The 16582-nt window shown below is 46.8% G+C and overlaps 1 protein-coding gene across 1 annotated transcript in view; it reads right to left on the bottom strand.

Moving 5' to 3' along the window:
- Positions 1 to 16582, bottom strand: part of LOC144935533 (ADAMTS-like protein 1) — a 143251-nt gene that overhangs the window by 42504 nt on the left and 84165 nt on the right. The window contains exons 5-6 of the mRNA XM_078862286.1: positions 14459 to 14504; positions 7047 to 7283 (exon numbers count right to left, since the gene is read on the bottom strand). Coding sequence (XP_078718412.1) covers positions 7047 to 7283; positions 14459 to 14504 — 283 coding nt within the window. The remainder of the gene's footprint in view (positions 1 to 7046; positions 7284 to 14458; positions 14505 to 16582) is intronic.

The following is a 16582-nucleotide window of genomic DNA, read 5'->3' as shown; positions in this document are numbered from 1 at the left end:
TTGTTTATGACACGGGAAACAAAATCGTGACTTTTACTGTCCACGCTAAGTTAAACAAACCACATCCGCTGGGAAAAATATTTTCTCAACTTTATGCGGGCAAATTGAAACGCGTTCCCTGCGACTGCATTGCAGTTTGCCCAGCAGATGAGACGCTAAAATGTAAAAAAAAATATCAATGTGCCTTGATCCGTGTTTCCTAAAGCTGACAGATGGCACCATTTCCGACGACATGCAGACACACACACTCCGGTGAGCCCCGGAGTTGTCCGAGGCGTTCCGTCTCTCTGGGCGTTAAGCTACAACGCCATCCACGTCATGCAGAGGGTCAGGACAGAAATCCACAGCAACGCGTCGTAAAGTCATCCCCCAAAGACACGGGGTATTTTCGCCAGTCAGATAAGTAAATAAGCGGCCGACGAAATAACTAAATAAAACACCCACCCCTCTGCTTGGCACGCGTTGCAAAGAATTTTAAATCAAGCGATGAAACAGAACTCGCCAGTGTTTGAGGCGGTGTCAGGTACCGGCCGCAATCAGTTCCCACAAGCCTGTCCCGGGCTCTCACCTCCACCACGAACGTGGCATTTTTGCGGCTTTCGCAGTCGTCGCCGGAATGTGTGAGAAGGTTATGAAAAAATGGGGGCCACTTTACTTTGGGGATTCTTATTTAATTTTTTTTCACGCTTTCTCACACGTGCGTTTTTTTCCTTCTTCCTCCTTCTCTTCCTCAGACGCGCGCGCACGCGTGCCGCTCCATTAGATGCATGGGTTTTAGTTTTTTTTTACTTACAGAAGGCATTTCTTTCCCGACTTGTTCTGTGCATTCTCATAACCGCTGGTAGTTTGTGGCTGAATACAATTCACGCACGGTGCGCAGCACCGCTGACGCACCGAGCATTTTTACGTCGCTTAACTGCCACGGCTCTCTGGGCGTGTTTTTAACTTCCCATAAAAAGAAAAATCCCCCAGACGGCAGCGTGTGTTGGTTATTTGCATGGCTTTTAGATAAAAGCTCATTCTATTGATGGCCAGGGAGGCAGGTGTGCCATCAACACTCCGCAACTCGGGCCTTTTACAATGCTGAGCGCCAAAATAACAGATGCCAAAGCGGGGTTATGAGTAAATGGATTTTCTTTTCTTGTTTTTGTTCATTGTATTCTAATGGTTAATAGAGATGTTCAGTGCATGTAAAAAGGTTTCTACACTTACCAAATGGTGTGGATTACGGTTGGAGTACCCTGTATGTGTTTTTTTGTGTTACAGCCCTTTGTTACTCTACTGCTACATGAAGGTCTTCCCACACCACGTTGATTGAGGGCTTTATTATACCATACTTCTCCACGCTGGTCATTGTGGGTTGGCGAAGGGAGGAGAGCCGGGCCTGGTTCGGATATCACTCACCACTCATATTGGCATAGTCAGGAATTCAGCTCAGGTGGACCAGGTTCGTAGGGCAGTGCACTCACGACGATGCCACTGCTCCTCCCCACCTCTATATACACGTATTTGATTCAATACTCGTATATGGACATACATATTTTAATAAAACTTGATAAAATAGCCAGATTAACTATCTGTTACAAAGCACTGTAAACATGATTGCACGTCGAATGAAACTAAACGTGCTTGATGCGCGTCCGCCGCAATTTAATCGGCAGCCGGCTCCTATGTCTGGACAAACACGTGTGTCTGTGTGTGTCTGTGTGTGTGTGTCTTCTGTGTGTGTGTGTCAGTGTGTGTGTCTCTGTGTGTGTGTGTCTGTGTGTGTCTCTGTGTGTGTGTCTCTGTGTGTGTGTCTGTGTGTGCCTCTTTGTGTGTGCCTCTGTGTGTGTGTGTCTGTGTGTGTGTCTGCGTGTGTCTCTGTGTGTGTGTGTCTGTGTGTCTCTGTGTGTGTGTGTCTGTGTGTGTCTCTGTGTGTGTGTGTCAGTGTGTGTGTGTGTCTCTGTGTGTGTGTCTCTGTGTGTGTGTCTCTGTGTGTGTCTCTGTGTGTGTGTGTCTCTGTGTGTGTCTCTGTGTGTGTCTCTGTGTGTGTGTGTCTCTGTGTGTGTGTCTCTGTGTGTGTCACTGTGTGTGTGTGTCTCTGTGTGTGTCTCTGTGTGTGTGTGTCTGTGTGTGTCTCTGTGTGTGTGTGTCTCTGTGTGTGTGTGTCTCTGTGTGTGTGTGTCTCTGTGTGTGTGTCTCTGTGTGTGTGTGTCTGTGTGTGTGTCTGTGTGTGTCAGTGTGTGTGTGTCTCTGTGTGTGTGTGTGTCTCTGTGTGTGTCTCTGTGTGTGTGTGTCTCTGTGTGTGTGTATTCGATAGCGTAGCGGTTAGCGGGCTGCACTACAAACCCGACGACCCGAGTTCCATTCCATATTACGGCCAACACCGGTGATGAATATCCGAACTAGTCCTGGGCCTGCTCTAGGTCCACTCAGCAACAAATGAGTACTTGTTGCGGTGTGTAAAGATCGCCACGAGGGAGACAAAGGCGGACGGGCGTGGTGCTGGCCATCCACCTCGCCCTGTTGCTGCGCCAGCCTTCATAGTTGTTCGCTAGCAGCACTTGCCCCAACAGTGTTGAGGTTAAGGCTATACGGTGGATCTTTGTCTTTGTGTGCACTAACATTCAAGATAGTTTTAAGGCCTCCATTAAAAAATATAAAAACTGATCGCTATAATCGAGACCAGACAGAAAGAACGGAATGCTGTTGGCTTTACAATCAACGGAAACACCCATGGCTACAAATACAGCAAGCACAGAAAGAAACCAAACAGCAGAGAAACGCAATCAGTTTGTTAACGTGCAGCCGGTAAAACAAAAACAACAACAACACAGATGCGCTTTTCGATGCGGGCGAACACGACAGGCAGATGTTGACACTGCGAGCGGACACTTGTCTACAACATCTGTGCACCTCGCCTGGGTTGGATAAAAGGGCAAAGTAAAACATCCCCCAGCTTACCCTCTTCGCAAGTCTCAACCCTTTCACCTGCCAATGGCAATGCTTCTTGGCACATCCCACTGTCGAGATGTATAATTTTCCATGATGCAGGGTTTTTTGGGTCAGATCACGTGAATGTAAAAGTGTCGTTAAACCCGCCACCACCCGACACAGCCAATCAGTAAGGGTTGTCGCGTAAACAGAACGTGGCCAATTCGTCACTAGTACAGCACACCGGTGTGTTGGAGAGCAAATCCACAAGATTTTAAATTTGAGTACGACGTTTCGTCAGTAATTACAACTAGCATCGTCATCAGGCGGACAGCCAGATTTGTGGAGAAATCCTCCTGTTTGGTTCTGTAAATACAGGGATAGATGTGATGACGTCACTTGTGAGCCCTTGTGCGATCGTATTATTTTGCAGGGAGAAGCCAAGAACCAGGTCCACGGCCAAGCGACAAACGGTTCATTGGTTCATATGCATCCGTAAGCTCACGGCGCATGCGATTAATTGCTTGAAATAATTTATGTTTTTACAATTTGTGTCGGTTGTATGTAATGGCTTAACGCGACCGCGGCAGCAACTGGAGGTGCTACCATATACCGCAAAGTCAAACATGATCATTGATTCTTGAATCAAACTGTGTCCATGAACCATCTGACGATTCAGCTGATTAGCGGATAGGTGCTTGCTGTAGTTACATCCCTACTAATAGCATCAGTAAAAATATCGACACACTCTGCTGAATGTCTGTGTATCGATTGGATCCCGTGTTACACCCAATCGAGCCAATAACTTATTGTTGCATCTCCCAGAAAACACAAACCACTTGTGCTAATTACTTCATGAAAAAATTATTCCATTTTAACTTATACATACGATGTTTTTATAGCTGCCTGCATGTTGGCCGTCGTGTATTTTGATTCACCGATCCTCACTATCTGCATGGCTGTGCCTAAGGATTGAGGCGCTATCGCTGTTGTGGTCGATTTTTCCTTTCAAATTGTTCGCCGTTATATTTTTGATTTTCAATGATTGATTTTTCTGTTTTCCTCCAATCAACCTGCTTGGGGTCCCCCCCCCTGAAAAGTAGAATTTAAGCTCAACGGGTGAACAAAAAAGAAGCAAACTTAACAAAAAATACTCATCAAGATCTCGTGCTGCATGGTGTTACATCAAGGCGTTGCGTACATGACATCTGAACGGAGCGTGCTGGCATAGGGGGATGCTGCGCTGGTGAGATGGGTGGGCGCGCGAGCTTGCGGAAGTTTGGGAGGCGATTTTTCTACCACGTGCAGTTCATTGGCGCGATTTGAAAAGGTCCGTCAAATTGGATCATAACCGCCGCTTCTTCAAACGTTTGACCTCATTCGCAGGCCCGGCAAGGAAATTACGCAATGTGCCATTCTGAGTGGCGAGGTGTTCACTCAAGATGCAATGCGCGCTCATGTCAGCACCACTTTGGGAGGCTTGATACGATGACCATAGTCACAAAAAATGGGCCATCTTTCGTTCACATTGCGCTTAATGTGCCGGCGGGCATAGGTTGACACAAGGGTCAGAGAACATATAGAAGAGGAGGCAGACATTTGAAATTCCTCGACACGGAAGGAGGACTCACCATGCCAACGCATGGTACGCACCGAGCCAGCACACACACGCTTCACATTCTTACTCTTCCTCACATTCCTGTTGTGCCGATTCACCGATTTTTTGTGAATGCAAGTAGAAAAAAAATCATTAATGGTCTTTTAGATGACTGACATTGAGATCTTTGTTCAAGTGTTGCACTCAAGGTAGCCTCACTGGAGGGAGAGATCAAATTCTTGTCAAGGGCACACAAGGTCAAAGCAGCTTCTGCCATATGGCATCGAGAGCCTGCTTGCGATTCAGATCACAGACAATACTCGCATTCTGATTCAGCATTCAAAAACTGGAACTACATAACCCCAGCAAACATCCAGATTTAACAGCAGTTTTTTAAAAATGTAAGCCTCAATTAAACATAGCATGTTTGATGCCATGTAGCCAGGTTTTTGGCAGAAAAATTCGTCCATTTAAATATAATTTGTGGCATTTAAATATTAGTTTCCATCGAGGCTTTGCAGTGTATTTGTTATTGAGACTACTCTTTCTAATAAGTCATGGTCAGTGGAGATTGAGCAAGTTGGTGATAACATTTGGCCATCAATGAATTCTAAATGAGTGCATAACACAACTAAGTTTCATTTAGTATGATAAGTAATTAAATACTGAGTAGATATTTAAATATTTTACGGATATTAGCTGTGCTAATATTTCCGAATTAACAATTCTGGCCGAGTGCTTTGTGGACCGAGTCAAGGATTGTGCAGAATTAAGTTTGTGACGCACGTTAAATGATCACACGGAGATGTGGCCAAACAAACGCAAACACAAATCTGGGCCCATTTATTGACAGCACGTGCATCCTCACCACGATTGTGTTAAAATTATAAATTTCGCAATTCACAAGTCAGCTGTTATATGCGCAGCCATATTCACTAAATTGTAAATTTTAAGCTCAATCCTGTATCTAACTTACTTAATTGCTGCTTGATGAATGAACTCTAGCTGTCTGTTTTATAAAAGTGGCTGCCCCAGCGGTATGTCCTTCTTTTGGTTGCATCCATGCCGCGGGGATTCATGGCAGACTGAAGGAAGCTTTTGGATGTTTGTTCGATGAAGAGCAACATTTTGAGCGAAACTACACCACAAACCCTGGGTGGACAACAGATTCGTATTAAATGTCACGTAGCCATAATTCACATTCATTCCGAAAATCTGTGAACCTTTGTAGAAACATCCGTCGCCGTGACTTATGTACAGGGTGTTTTTACAGAAGGAATTTGCAGGAGGAGGTTATTGGATTTCATGCTGATGCACACATTAACGTAATCAAAACAGCAGTCCTTGCTTTAATTCAATAATGAAAAACCTTCACTGACTGTGTTCAACATATAATCCATTCGCCTCGTAATTAAGAAGGAAAGGTTTTTTTAAAACTTTTTGTATTTAATAAAATAATAATAACCTAGTGAACTCTGGTCTGTCATTGTTGGAGCTCATTTATCGTAAAATTAAGCTCAGACTCAACTCCTCCCGCGCTGTAATGTTTCTCATGTTGTATAAAAATGGTTCTCATCAAGTTGTACATGAAGGTTTCATTCACTTTTCTTTACGTTTTTTTTTTACTCGTAAGGATAACACGATAATCTGTTATTTCACCAGTGCTACGTTATGCAAGTATTCTGTTCTCAATCCGTTGGCCGTGTTGACCACACACGGTGTCAGGAATGTTAGTGGGAAGAAAACGCTTCTGCAATAGATCATTATGAAGCCACGTGACCTGGTCCAACCGGAACACACCAAATCAGGAGCATCGCTAGTTTTGAAGATTGGGGAAATAGCGGGCTTTAAGTCATACATCATACTTTCACGCTTACTGCCCACTGTAAATTAAAACCCAATAGGACATCTATGGGAGGCCTCGGCATCAAGCGCAGTTTCTAGTTCGGAAATTCCGATTCAGCAGATCACACCATAAACCCCTATACACACAACCCCCTGCCCCTTAGCATTGGAAGGGAAGGTGAGGGGGGGGCAGGAGGGAGCTAACCCCCCCCCCCCAGCTCCCCCCTATGAAAGTTATTATCGCCAAAAGATGTCCGTTTGGCCCTCTCCTCACCACGACTCCAAGAGGGCTAAGGGGTTCAGTCCGTTAATTCAACTTCCGTCACACACAGATCCCTCCTTCACCCACAGCTCTCTCTCTCTCCTCGTCCCTCCTCCGACGTGCCCTCTTATCTCCACGGTCCCCTCTCTCATTACCTTCCCCTCCCCTCATCCCTGTCACCTCATTTCCAGCCACCCATCACATGTCATCGCATCTCGGACCATGCGTCCTCATCTCCCACCACCAACCACAGATCTTCATACCGCGGGGTTACTCCCGATCCAGCGGGTGCAGGGATCAACGTCACCACGTAAGGGGGTAGGCAATGCTGACGTGGACGCGCGCGCACGCGTGTGTGTATTTCTACGTCGAACTTCTTTCGCGCCGTACAAAGCCCACTGTGTTAAGGCGCGCCACGCTGGTTACCTGGCAGATGCCGCTGATGCACATGTCGAACGATCCCGGGGCGCAGCGCGTGCCGTCCAGCACCTTCGGCGAGAGCTCCTCCACGAGGGAGGTGCCCCGCGCCACGCAGTACAGCGCGCAGGGCTTCTCGGCGCCCTCGTACACGGGCTGCCACTCGCGGTACTGCCCGCGGAACTTCACGTCGTTGTGGGCCGAGCACTGCTGCGCTCGAAAATCGCCCGCCTCTGCCGGGCAGTCCTGCCGCACACCCACGAAATTACGGGGGTCAGTCAGTCCGTGTTGTTTTCTCCATCGCAGTTACGACGGTTGGCCGCGTACGGGGGGCACCGCAGTGGCGAGATGTTAACTGGCTCACCTGGAATGCAGGAGGTCGTGGGTTTAGACCCCGACCCTGACGCCTGTTGTGTATTTGGAGTTTGCGTGTTCTCCCAGTGGTCGCGTGGATTTTCCTCTCGGTCCCACCGCATTTAGAAACACGCGTTTAGAGTATACAGTAGCTCAGTGGGCCTTATCTGATCACGTAAACAAGTTTTAGTTTATATGGTGCCAAAGAAGTTACTAAGCACTGGCACCAAAGGCCCAAACGTGCAAAATGGGTCATCAACAAAAGGGGACTATTTGAAGGCCAAAGTCACAATGTGGTTTTCTGCTCAAAGGAATATCGAGGCTGTGATCATCTCCCATTTACAGCACTGTGCCAGTGGTAGGAATGTCCGCATTCCGATGGCGGGGGGCATAAGACAACCGCTGTTGATGTCCCCACAAAGCGATATTCATGATATCAACCCCGGAGGGATAATGGGCTGAGTCTACCCCCAACCAGGATTTGAACCCACAACCTCCCAATTGCGAGCTCCTCACTCTGTAAGAGTTCATACATTTCATGAATTGGTTAGCAAGATCATTGGAACCTGGGGCAGTGTGGATCAACGGTCGGTGAGGGGTTAGCAGAGAAGGTTGGGCTTGTACACGAAGCACAAGCGACGGAAAGAAGACCGGAGATTTGCTGGATGTTTATCACGCGCCCCTGATTGATGGACTGATTATAGTAAACGTGTCTCCAAGCTCAATTAAGGTGTAGGTCCTTCTCATCTTCCCTTAGTGGACCTACACCAGAGGTGGAATTTCTACATTCCCATTGCGGGGGGCCAGTTTCTCCAAAGTGTTGATCATCTATTAAGTGGTGCTCATTTTTATTGACCTCAGAGAGCTGGTGGGCTAAGTTTGTACCTCATGAGGATTTTAACTGAAATTCTCACAATTATGAATGAAGGGATATAAACGTCGTCTTCTGAAAAAATATCATGGGTATGCTAACAAATTATTGCAAGTAATCGATCCATTTTTTACCGACTTAACGGTTTGTTTACGCAACGAATAAGAACACACAAACACATTTTTAATGAAGTCGCAACCCTGCTTCGTGTGCCACTGCATAGGTGATGGACAGGGTGTGGTGACACCATTGGCATCATCAGCCACGTCACGCTGGGCGTGGCTTGTAGGGGGTTTCCCGCCTCCCGTGGGGCAGTTGAGTGACGGGCGGTCATCATTATCAGGGGCACCGTGTAATTGACGTCATCAATTCGGTGTGCGAGTGAAACTAAATGAGGGACATTACCGAAAGTGTAAGGCAATTTTTTTTTCCAGTTGTAAGGTAGCAATTTGTCAAGATGACACTGATAAAGTATTTATACACTTAGCTTATATTCTTTCTGGCAACTTAAGCTCTGAAATGTTTTCAACGGTGTTGCACATTGGACGCAGTTTCATAACCTGATGGAACGCATGAAAACAAATGTGTGGCTGAAAAAATATTGGAAAATGAAACCCTATCTCAGCGAGCTGTAAGAGCCATCTCAGTTTTGTTGGTGGCAGGTGTCTCCGTTACAATTCCGTCACGAGCACAATCAAATACGTACCGAAAATTTAGTTTTTAGACAAACGACACGGTTAAAATGCGTGCTTATCAGGTTATTTGTGCTGCAATTCAGTTGACCAATAACAACAGCCACAATTGACCACGCAGTGGCGATGTCGTCGCCGCTACGGTTGTGCCAGGCTAGGTGTACTTTGAGGCCACGTGAAGTGTCGAAGGCTCACTGACGGGAGGTCACACAGTACAGATACAAGTGCAATGGATCGATTGACTGAGATGAATGGCAGATGCACCACCTGCGCTCTCTACTGCGTTTTAGCTGCCTGGTGCTCCGCTCAATTTCCTTGAACAACAACAACACACACACACGTCTACATATATTGACCGAAGCATGACTTTTTATTTATCCTCCAATTCTTGCAACCTTTACATTGGGTTGCCATGACGTCCCAAAGTTGGCAAACGACGAGGGTGGCGACGGTCGTCATTGCGGCCCGCGCAAATAAAAGCCCCATAGCCTTTAGGGGCCGTCCATAAATGACGTCACGCGATTTCGGACGATTTTTGACCCCACCCTCTCGTCACGCGGCGTCACAAAAAGTCAGGTCTGCCCCACCCCCCCAAAATAAAACATGCTTCAAATCGCTTTAAACTATTGTCATTGTAGTGCGTATTTAATGAGGCGCTGCACTCTGATGTTGTAGGAGAAAACATTTATTAAAAAGTCTATTTAATTAAGTAGAACGTGTTGTCTATATTTATTTAAAGTTGCGCATTTTGATGTGACGTCACATTTCTCAAACCCCACCCCTCTCCGTCACACATCGTCACAAATGTCTGACCCCGACCCCCCCCAGGTGCGTGACGTCATTTATGGAAGGCCCCTTATCTCTCGTGACGCCAAGGCGGCTCGCTGGGGGTGGTGGGGGGGAGAATCTCGACTTCGCGTGACGTCGAGCGGGTCACTCGTTGCCGTCGCCGCCGACGAGTGACGCGTTAATTTCACCGTCGAACGCCGTCAACATTTCCCGGGCTCGCTCCCCTCGGGGTGTCAGTCACAACGCCTCGGACCTGATCACCCCCCCCACTCCACCCCCCCGCGTCAACGCGCCTCGGAGGCTGCTCGCGCGCAGGGCGTGACGTCAAGGGGAAGACACGCACGCGCGTCGGGAGGGAGCACGCGCGTGCACGCGCGCGCACGTGCGCGCACCCGTCGACCTTAACAATGGCCACGAAGAAGAAATGGGATAGCGTGTATCATCTCTCTGTCGCGATTAATTTGCTCGCACGCCTCCCCACCCCCTCCCAACCCCACTCATAAATTTGACAAAAGCATCACCCCCCCCCCCCCCGTTTGCGAAGACGCTTGACTGTGAGCCCTTTGAAACATCCAATGGCAGCAGCGCTCCGCATTCCGCCCGTCTGATCTTAAGGCACGCGGGCAAATCAGAGAGCGGCCCGCCGCCGCTCTGTGAAATCGCAGCCAATTTTTTTGCGAATGGTAAAAATAGCCACTCCAAAAAATTAGTGGAACTATGCTCGCGCACACGGCGCATAAACCACGCGCGCGCGCGCGCGCACACGCCCAATGCACACAGACGGGTGTGCACACATTCACACGCGCAGAGACAAAGATCCCCCATTTAGCATTAGAGACCGTAGGGGCAACGTTGCTCTTGTGAGCGCCTATTAAGGACAGCACGCGGTGGGCTGTTGTGGTCAACACCACACCAGGCCATCTTTCTCCTAGTTAGTGATGCATGTACATCAGAGTAAGTACTCATTTAAGGCTTCATTGACCTAGGAGAGGTCCAGGACAGGTCCAGATACCACTTGCCACTGATAGTGTGTACAGCAGGAAAGCAAACCTAGGCCAACAGGATTGTAGGGCAGTACCCTAACGACCGGACCATCATTTCCCATATGCCTGTGTGCACACACACACACGTATACTTCCAATTGTGCATAGAGCCAAGCAGCAAGGCTCTTGAAAGACGACACTTCAGTCGAATTCAGTATCTTAATTGTGCCAAGTCATATCGTGATGGGCAGACTGCGCTATGTGCACAGAAGTGACCTGGGCTCTCTAGCGCAGATGCCTCAAGCAAAATGAAGGAATGTTATGGAGTGACAAGCAACAGGCTGTGTGCTGTACATTCTAAGCCTGCCAAGGGAATCCAAAGGGCAGCAACAACAGGGGAAATAAATCAGAATGCCTGAACTTGACCCATGTCAAATTAAAACTGACACACGGTTCAATGAGTACTATTTTTGGAATGTAAAACTTCAAAATGGTTTTGTTTATTTATTTATATGAACACACATATAAGTGAAGCTTTTGTTTAATTTCATCATCAGTGTAATATTTAAACCGTGTTAAATGCATCTTTGATCAAATATCAACCAGAAACGGTTCATTTGATGCATATGGATACAATTAAATGAATATTTAGTGGAATTTAGATTTTCGCTATTTTAAAATATACATTTTTCTACATTCATTTCACTCCGTTGTCACTTGTTAGTTATTAATATAAAACGTGTCGTGTTTAACCTAAAAAAACCGCGACAATTTCCCGTGGAATACATCGACGCATTACACAACACGGTAACACTTTATTTTCTTGCGATGTATTATTTGGGCTGTCATACCTGCCGTTGTTTGGCACGACTTTCAGCACAAAACACCGCGCAGAATTCTACAGCACGGCCCGTGCGAAAGCCCACGCAGCGGTAACATGTATTTGATTGTTTTGTTGAATTGCCATATTCTCTCCGTTGTTTGCTTTAGATATGTATCTCGCGTTCGGGCGAAACCGGTGACTGAAACGCGCCTAATGCGAGCGCTAAGGCGTACCTCTCCGTTCGTGCAGCAACACAGGCACTGAGTGACAGGAAGGTATAGTCGCGTGCGACCAGGGCTTTGTGTCTCTGACATCCCAATGACCCACTTTGCTTTTAGAGGCATTTTAAGCTATTGCATTACATGCTGCTGGGTGCCCTCCAGTTAGGCTGAGCACCTGTGTGATGTTTTTGGCACAGGTCCAAACAAAAAGTGAGCTTTACTTATCCACTAGGTGGTGGTAAAATCAAGTCAACTTAAGGGAATGGAGGAAAAATCTGTGTATGATTTGTCCGTGAGCAGCATTCCTCCGATTTGTATTCGTGTTTCGTTTTGCTTTGCTTTTAAAGTGCCACCCAATAAAAAAACAACTACGAAGTGGATAGATGTCATGCATAAGGCAAGGTGCTGTTTTCTGCTGGTGTGATTTATTGCATGTAGCAGCTCGCAGAAGTGAGCGGCTGGCATTTGACCATTGCGTTACGGATGTGCATGCCATCACTCCGTTTGAAAAGTTGTATTTTATTTTTTTCTTAAGGAATTAGATTCGCTGTAAATGATCCTTGTAAAGGCATAGAACATTCCGTGCTCTAACGCCAGAAGCTAGAAGATCAATGTAAAATAATACAACAAGGGTAATGTGAAAAAATGCTTCATGTTAATTTTGGCAAGTATACTCCACGCGACACAAATTTTAACTACAATAACTTACAGTTTGGTCTCGTAGATTCGTGTAACGCATCATAGAAAGGTGGTGTAATAAAGTAAAATACATGTGGAAAATGAACACCGGATGGAAGTCCATAAAGGAATGATTGACAGCGGTGATAGTCCATCTAGAGAAAGCCGTATCGAGGCTAATGCTGATTTATGGTCATTTTAGAGACTTAAAAAGAGATGCCCCTATAGCTCACCGTGGAGCAGTTGCATGCCGCGGGCTCGGTTTAAGCTTACGATGTTGTCCACTATGTGTTTTCATCATTATAATCGACAGGTGTGGCTAATAGCGGGCAGGTGAACATTTACTATGGTACGGCCCTGTAATGCGGTAAACCCCAAAGGCCTGACCTGGATTAGGAGGTGCGAAAAGATATGATAGACCGCACAGCTGGCCTGACTTGAACTTGCAGCACAGCAATAGCACTTGGTGAGGTGGCAGGGTTCAGACATTACGTCTGCATTTGGATAAGACGGAGAGAGAATAACTAAATCACGCCAGTGTGGACATTTCCCTCGCAAAGTAAATTCACGTTCCACTGGGTTAACTTTAAATTTCCTGAACACATTTCACGAAATGCTTCAGGCGAAGGTGAAGCCCTGCAAATACTTATTTGGGCTTCCACTGGAGGGAGTTCCACAAAGCCCCTCTCGAGGGTATTTGCGCCGACTCTTCTCTGCTGACATCTTGGAGAAGGTGGGAACACTCACACTTTAACCCGCTGCACGACACCTGCAGTGGGTTAAAGGCGAATTTAAGAAACTTGCACCGTTGTATCAACCGCCGCGCCTGGAGTTCTCATCGCGTCAAGGAGCATAAACCATCCACGCGAACTCTGGTCATCCTCGCAGCAGCAGCAGCAGCAGCTTTTGGCTAGCCAATCGAACAAAGACACTCACTGCATCGCGCGCTTTAAGATGCGTTTCTGCGGCCGCATGGAATACTCTTCCGATATTAGGATGCCGCTGGAGCTATGCACTTTTACATCACCTAGATTGAGAAATCGTATCTTTAAAACTGATTTTTGTGTTTAGTACGTTGTCATTCCCCCACACCTTCGATTTGCACGGTTGGCTACGTACGGTGCAAAAGAAGTTCAACATACACTACACACATACGACCTGGCGGTCTTTGGATTGCAAGTCCAGTGAGCTAACCGTTACACTCCGGCCACAACCCATGCATCGAGGTGCATTAATTCATCCCTTCAATTTGGTTTATGGCAATAACAGCTGGAGAGTGTCAATCCTAAATCTTGCTTGGGGGGGGGGGGGGGGGTCGACTCAGCCAATGCTTCATTAGTAATCAATAAAATAAGTACTACTTTGTGAGAAGTCAATGATGGCTGTGCCGGGGAAGGTCTGGTTCCATCTCAGGAATGTGGGAATCCACCACCAGTGCTGCCCAATGATAACCGAAGTGTGAATGCACCTTATTGAAAACACACACTATCCCCATCAGGTTTTCATTCACTTTAAATACCATTTCAGTTGCTAAATCTTCAACAACGACGGCAACAAAAACGTGATGCCAATATATACAGAAGCCAGAAAAAAAATTTGCTTAAAAATTCTGTGTAAAATCGAAATGAACACGCTCCTTGTGTAAAAATGTTGTTGATGTTTCCGTTGTATAATAATATAGCACGTTTCTCATCCTCCGCCCCCCCCAACCCCTTTGATATTCGAAACCATTTTCAAAACGGGCGCAGTTACAAAATAGTTGCAAACACGTGGATACGTGCACGCACATGCAATTCAACATGAAAGACCACGGGCTGCCCCCCCCCCCCCCCCTGAGCCATTTCACTGCGAAAAATGAAAATTGTCACCGAACAAAAGTTCTCACACTCGCCAAGCGTGCGTCAGACAGAGGGAAACAGCGGGGAAACAGCGGGGAAACGCGTGAGCATTGTCACGCAGCTCTGCGGTGGCTCGTCCTGAGCCTCCCCCATCGCTCTCTCTCTCTCTCACCTCAGTGCTGCACGATTTGTATCGGATGGTCTGTCCCACGCAGCTTCTGCAGAGGCAAATGTGCAAGGTTAGGATGGAGGCTGACACTGGGCGCTCATCTGCGCCTTAACAGGATAAACAATTCAAGGCAATGTGGACGTCAAGGCAAGCAAATTTATGCTGCAGATGATTATTTTTATGGACATTTAAAACGATTTGCATCACCTATTCATTTTAAGTAGGGTAATAAAAAGCAATTACACATTCCCATAATAAGTTATAAGGGTAACATACACAAAACATTGATAATTCTTTACAGCCCTTTGGCAATCCACGCCTAGAAGAAGATCTCTTGACACCGTGTTGGACATGATGGTTGTTTGACCATACTTACTGTAACTAGTGTGGGTTGATGTTAGCCATGGCCGGGATTGAACGTAAGTCATGAGGTTCATCACGTAGTGTGTGAACCATTGCACCACCACTCAACCTATAGAAATGTACGATGGCATACTAACAAATGTGATCACCGTACAGTCAGGCTGCCCCAACCCTCGGTATGCGATTTTTTTAAATAACTGAAATCAGCATAACCATATGCTTTTCGTGAGCATGGAGACATATGTATACGTCTTAAGCAGTCAGAATTGAAGGATTAAAGCAATGTTTATACAGGGAGCAAATAGGAATTTAAGTTATAATGAAGTCACCAGCATCACCAGCAGTTTCATGTTCACTCTTCTTGACACCGACTCCCAGAATACGGTAGTCACGAGCAGAAAGCGCCATGAACTAAGAGTACATTCATTTTAGCAAGGAAGGTAGGGAAATTTCCATGGGATATACTGAAGAGCACCATGGTTTTGTGGGGATTGCGTGCCGGTCGTCTTTACAAATGGAGACAAATGATAAAGCGTTTCCGTTTGCAATCTTCACCAGCCTCTTTATCAAAAGCAATTCTTTCAGCACTCCCATCCATCGCTCCTCGAAAAAACCCACCCCATGATATGCATGTGGCCGGCGCATTATCTCTATCTGACAACGGCAGGTCCTGCACTTGTCTGCTTTGAAACAGAGCAGAATGCAAAGAAGCCGGCTTCTTTGCTAAAAAGCTGAACCGGCAGTCTGCTTTAACCTGTGAATGCTTAACGGGGATGAGCAGAGAGTGGTTACATGCAAGACATGTTTGTTTACATGCTTTGCAGAATATTTAATGCATCCCAATCAAATATTTGGTCAATCAAACATCCAACAATGTGGCGACTTAAAAGTGATATGTTTATTGCAAGTTTTGCAAATTTAAACTGAGGATTGGTGTGGAAACAAAGCTGAGTTCTGTATAGCGAAAAAAAATATCTTATGAAAATTGCTTTATACTGTGAGGCTGGTGTGGTCATGAAATTGTTAGGAATCATTTACCTCATGTCACTGAAATACAACCCTGGGCTAAAGTGTACGTAAATAATGGCTGAATTACAAGGCAAAATCAGGGTCACGTATGGCCATATTTGCAAAGCAGGCTGCTTAATATGTGAGCACACTGGGATAGGGTTCTTTTTCTCCGCGTAAAAGGCAGCATTCGAGCCAACGTGGACCCTGCATGCACTGCGACCACGTGAATTAATGAATTCATGAGCGCTGAGGGGGGGGGGGGGGCAAAAAAACACAGTGGCCTTCATTATTGCCGCTATCGTCCGTTAAAAGCCCGAGTTTTGCGGAGTTTTGCTAAATTTTGGCTCGCCCGGGCCTCCCTGCCACGGACAGGAGTCCAGGGAATCCGAGCGGCGGTTACTCCAGCAACGGCGACCACCGGGGCAAGCGCGCCTCAGCTAATGGGGCCACGACGCTGGAAATAATGGGCCTCTAGCTGAGTGAATGTCACGCCTGCTGACCCACGCACGCTCGCACCCCCCACCACCCCCACATCGGCGCAATCTCAAATGTCTACAAGCCGCTACGATGCGTGAAAAGCAATCCCCCCCCCCACCCCTCCACCGCGGCAATATCTGCACGATTTGCTCAGTCCAATTTGGACGCTAGGCCACGAATGCCGAATTTGTTTAGATAGAGCTCAGGACCGCCCCGCCAAAACAACAACAACATCGTCGTCACGGGGGAGGTGGAAGGAGGAAAGGCATTGTTCTC

The sequence above is a fragment of the Lampetra fluviatilis genome, chromosome 13, assembly GCF_964198595.1.
Source record: "Lampetra fluviatilis chromosome 13, kcLamFluv1.1, whole genome shotgun sequence".
NCBI lineage: Eukaryota > Metazoa > Chordata > Hyperoartia > Petromyzontiformes > Petromyzontidae > Lampetra > Lampetra fluviatilis.
Note: the sequence above shows the minus strand (reverse complement) of the source record. Positions and strands in the feature narration are given on the sequence as shown.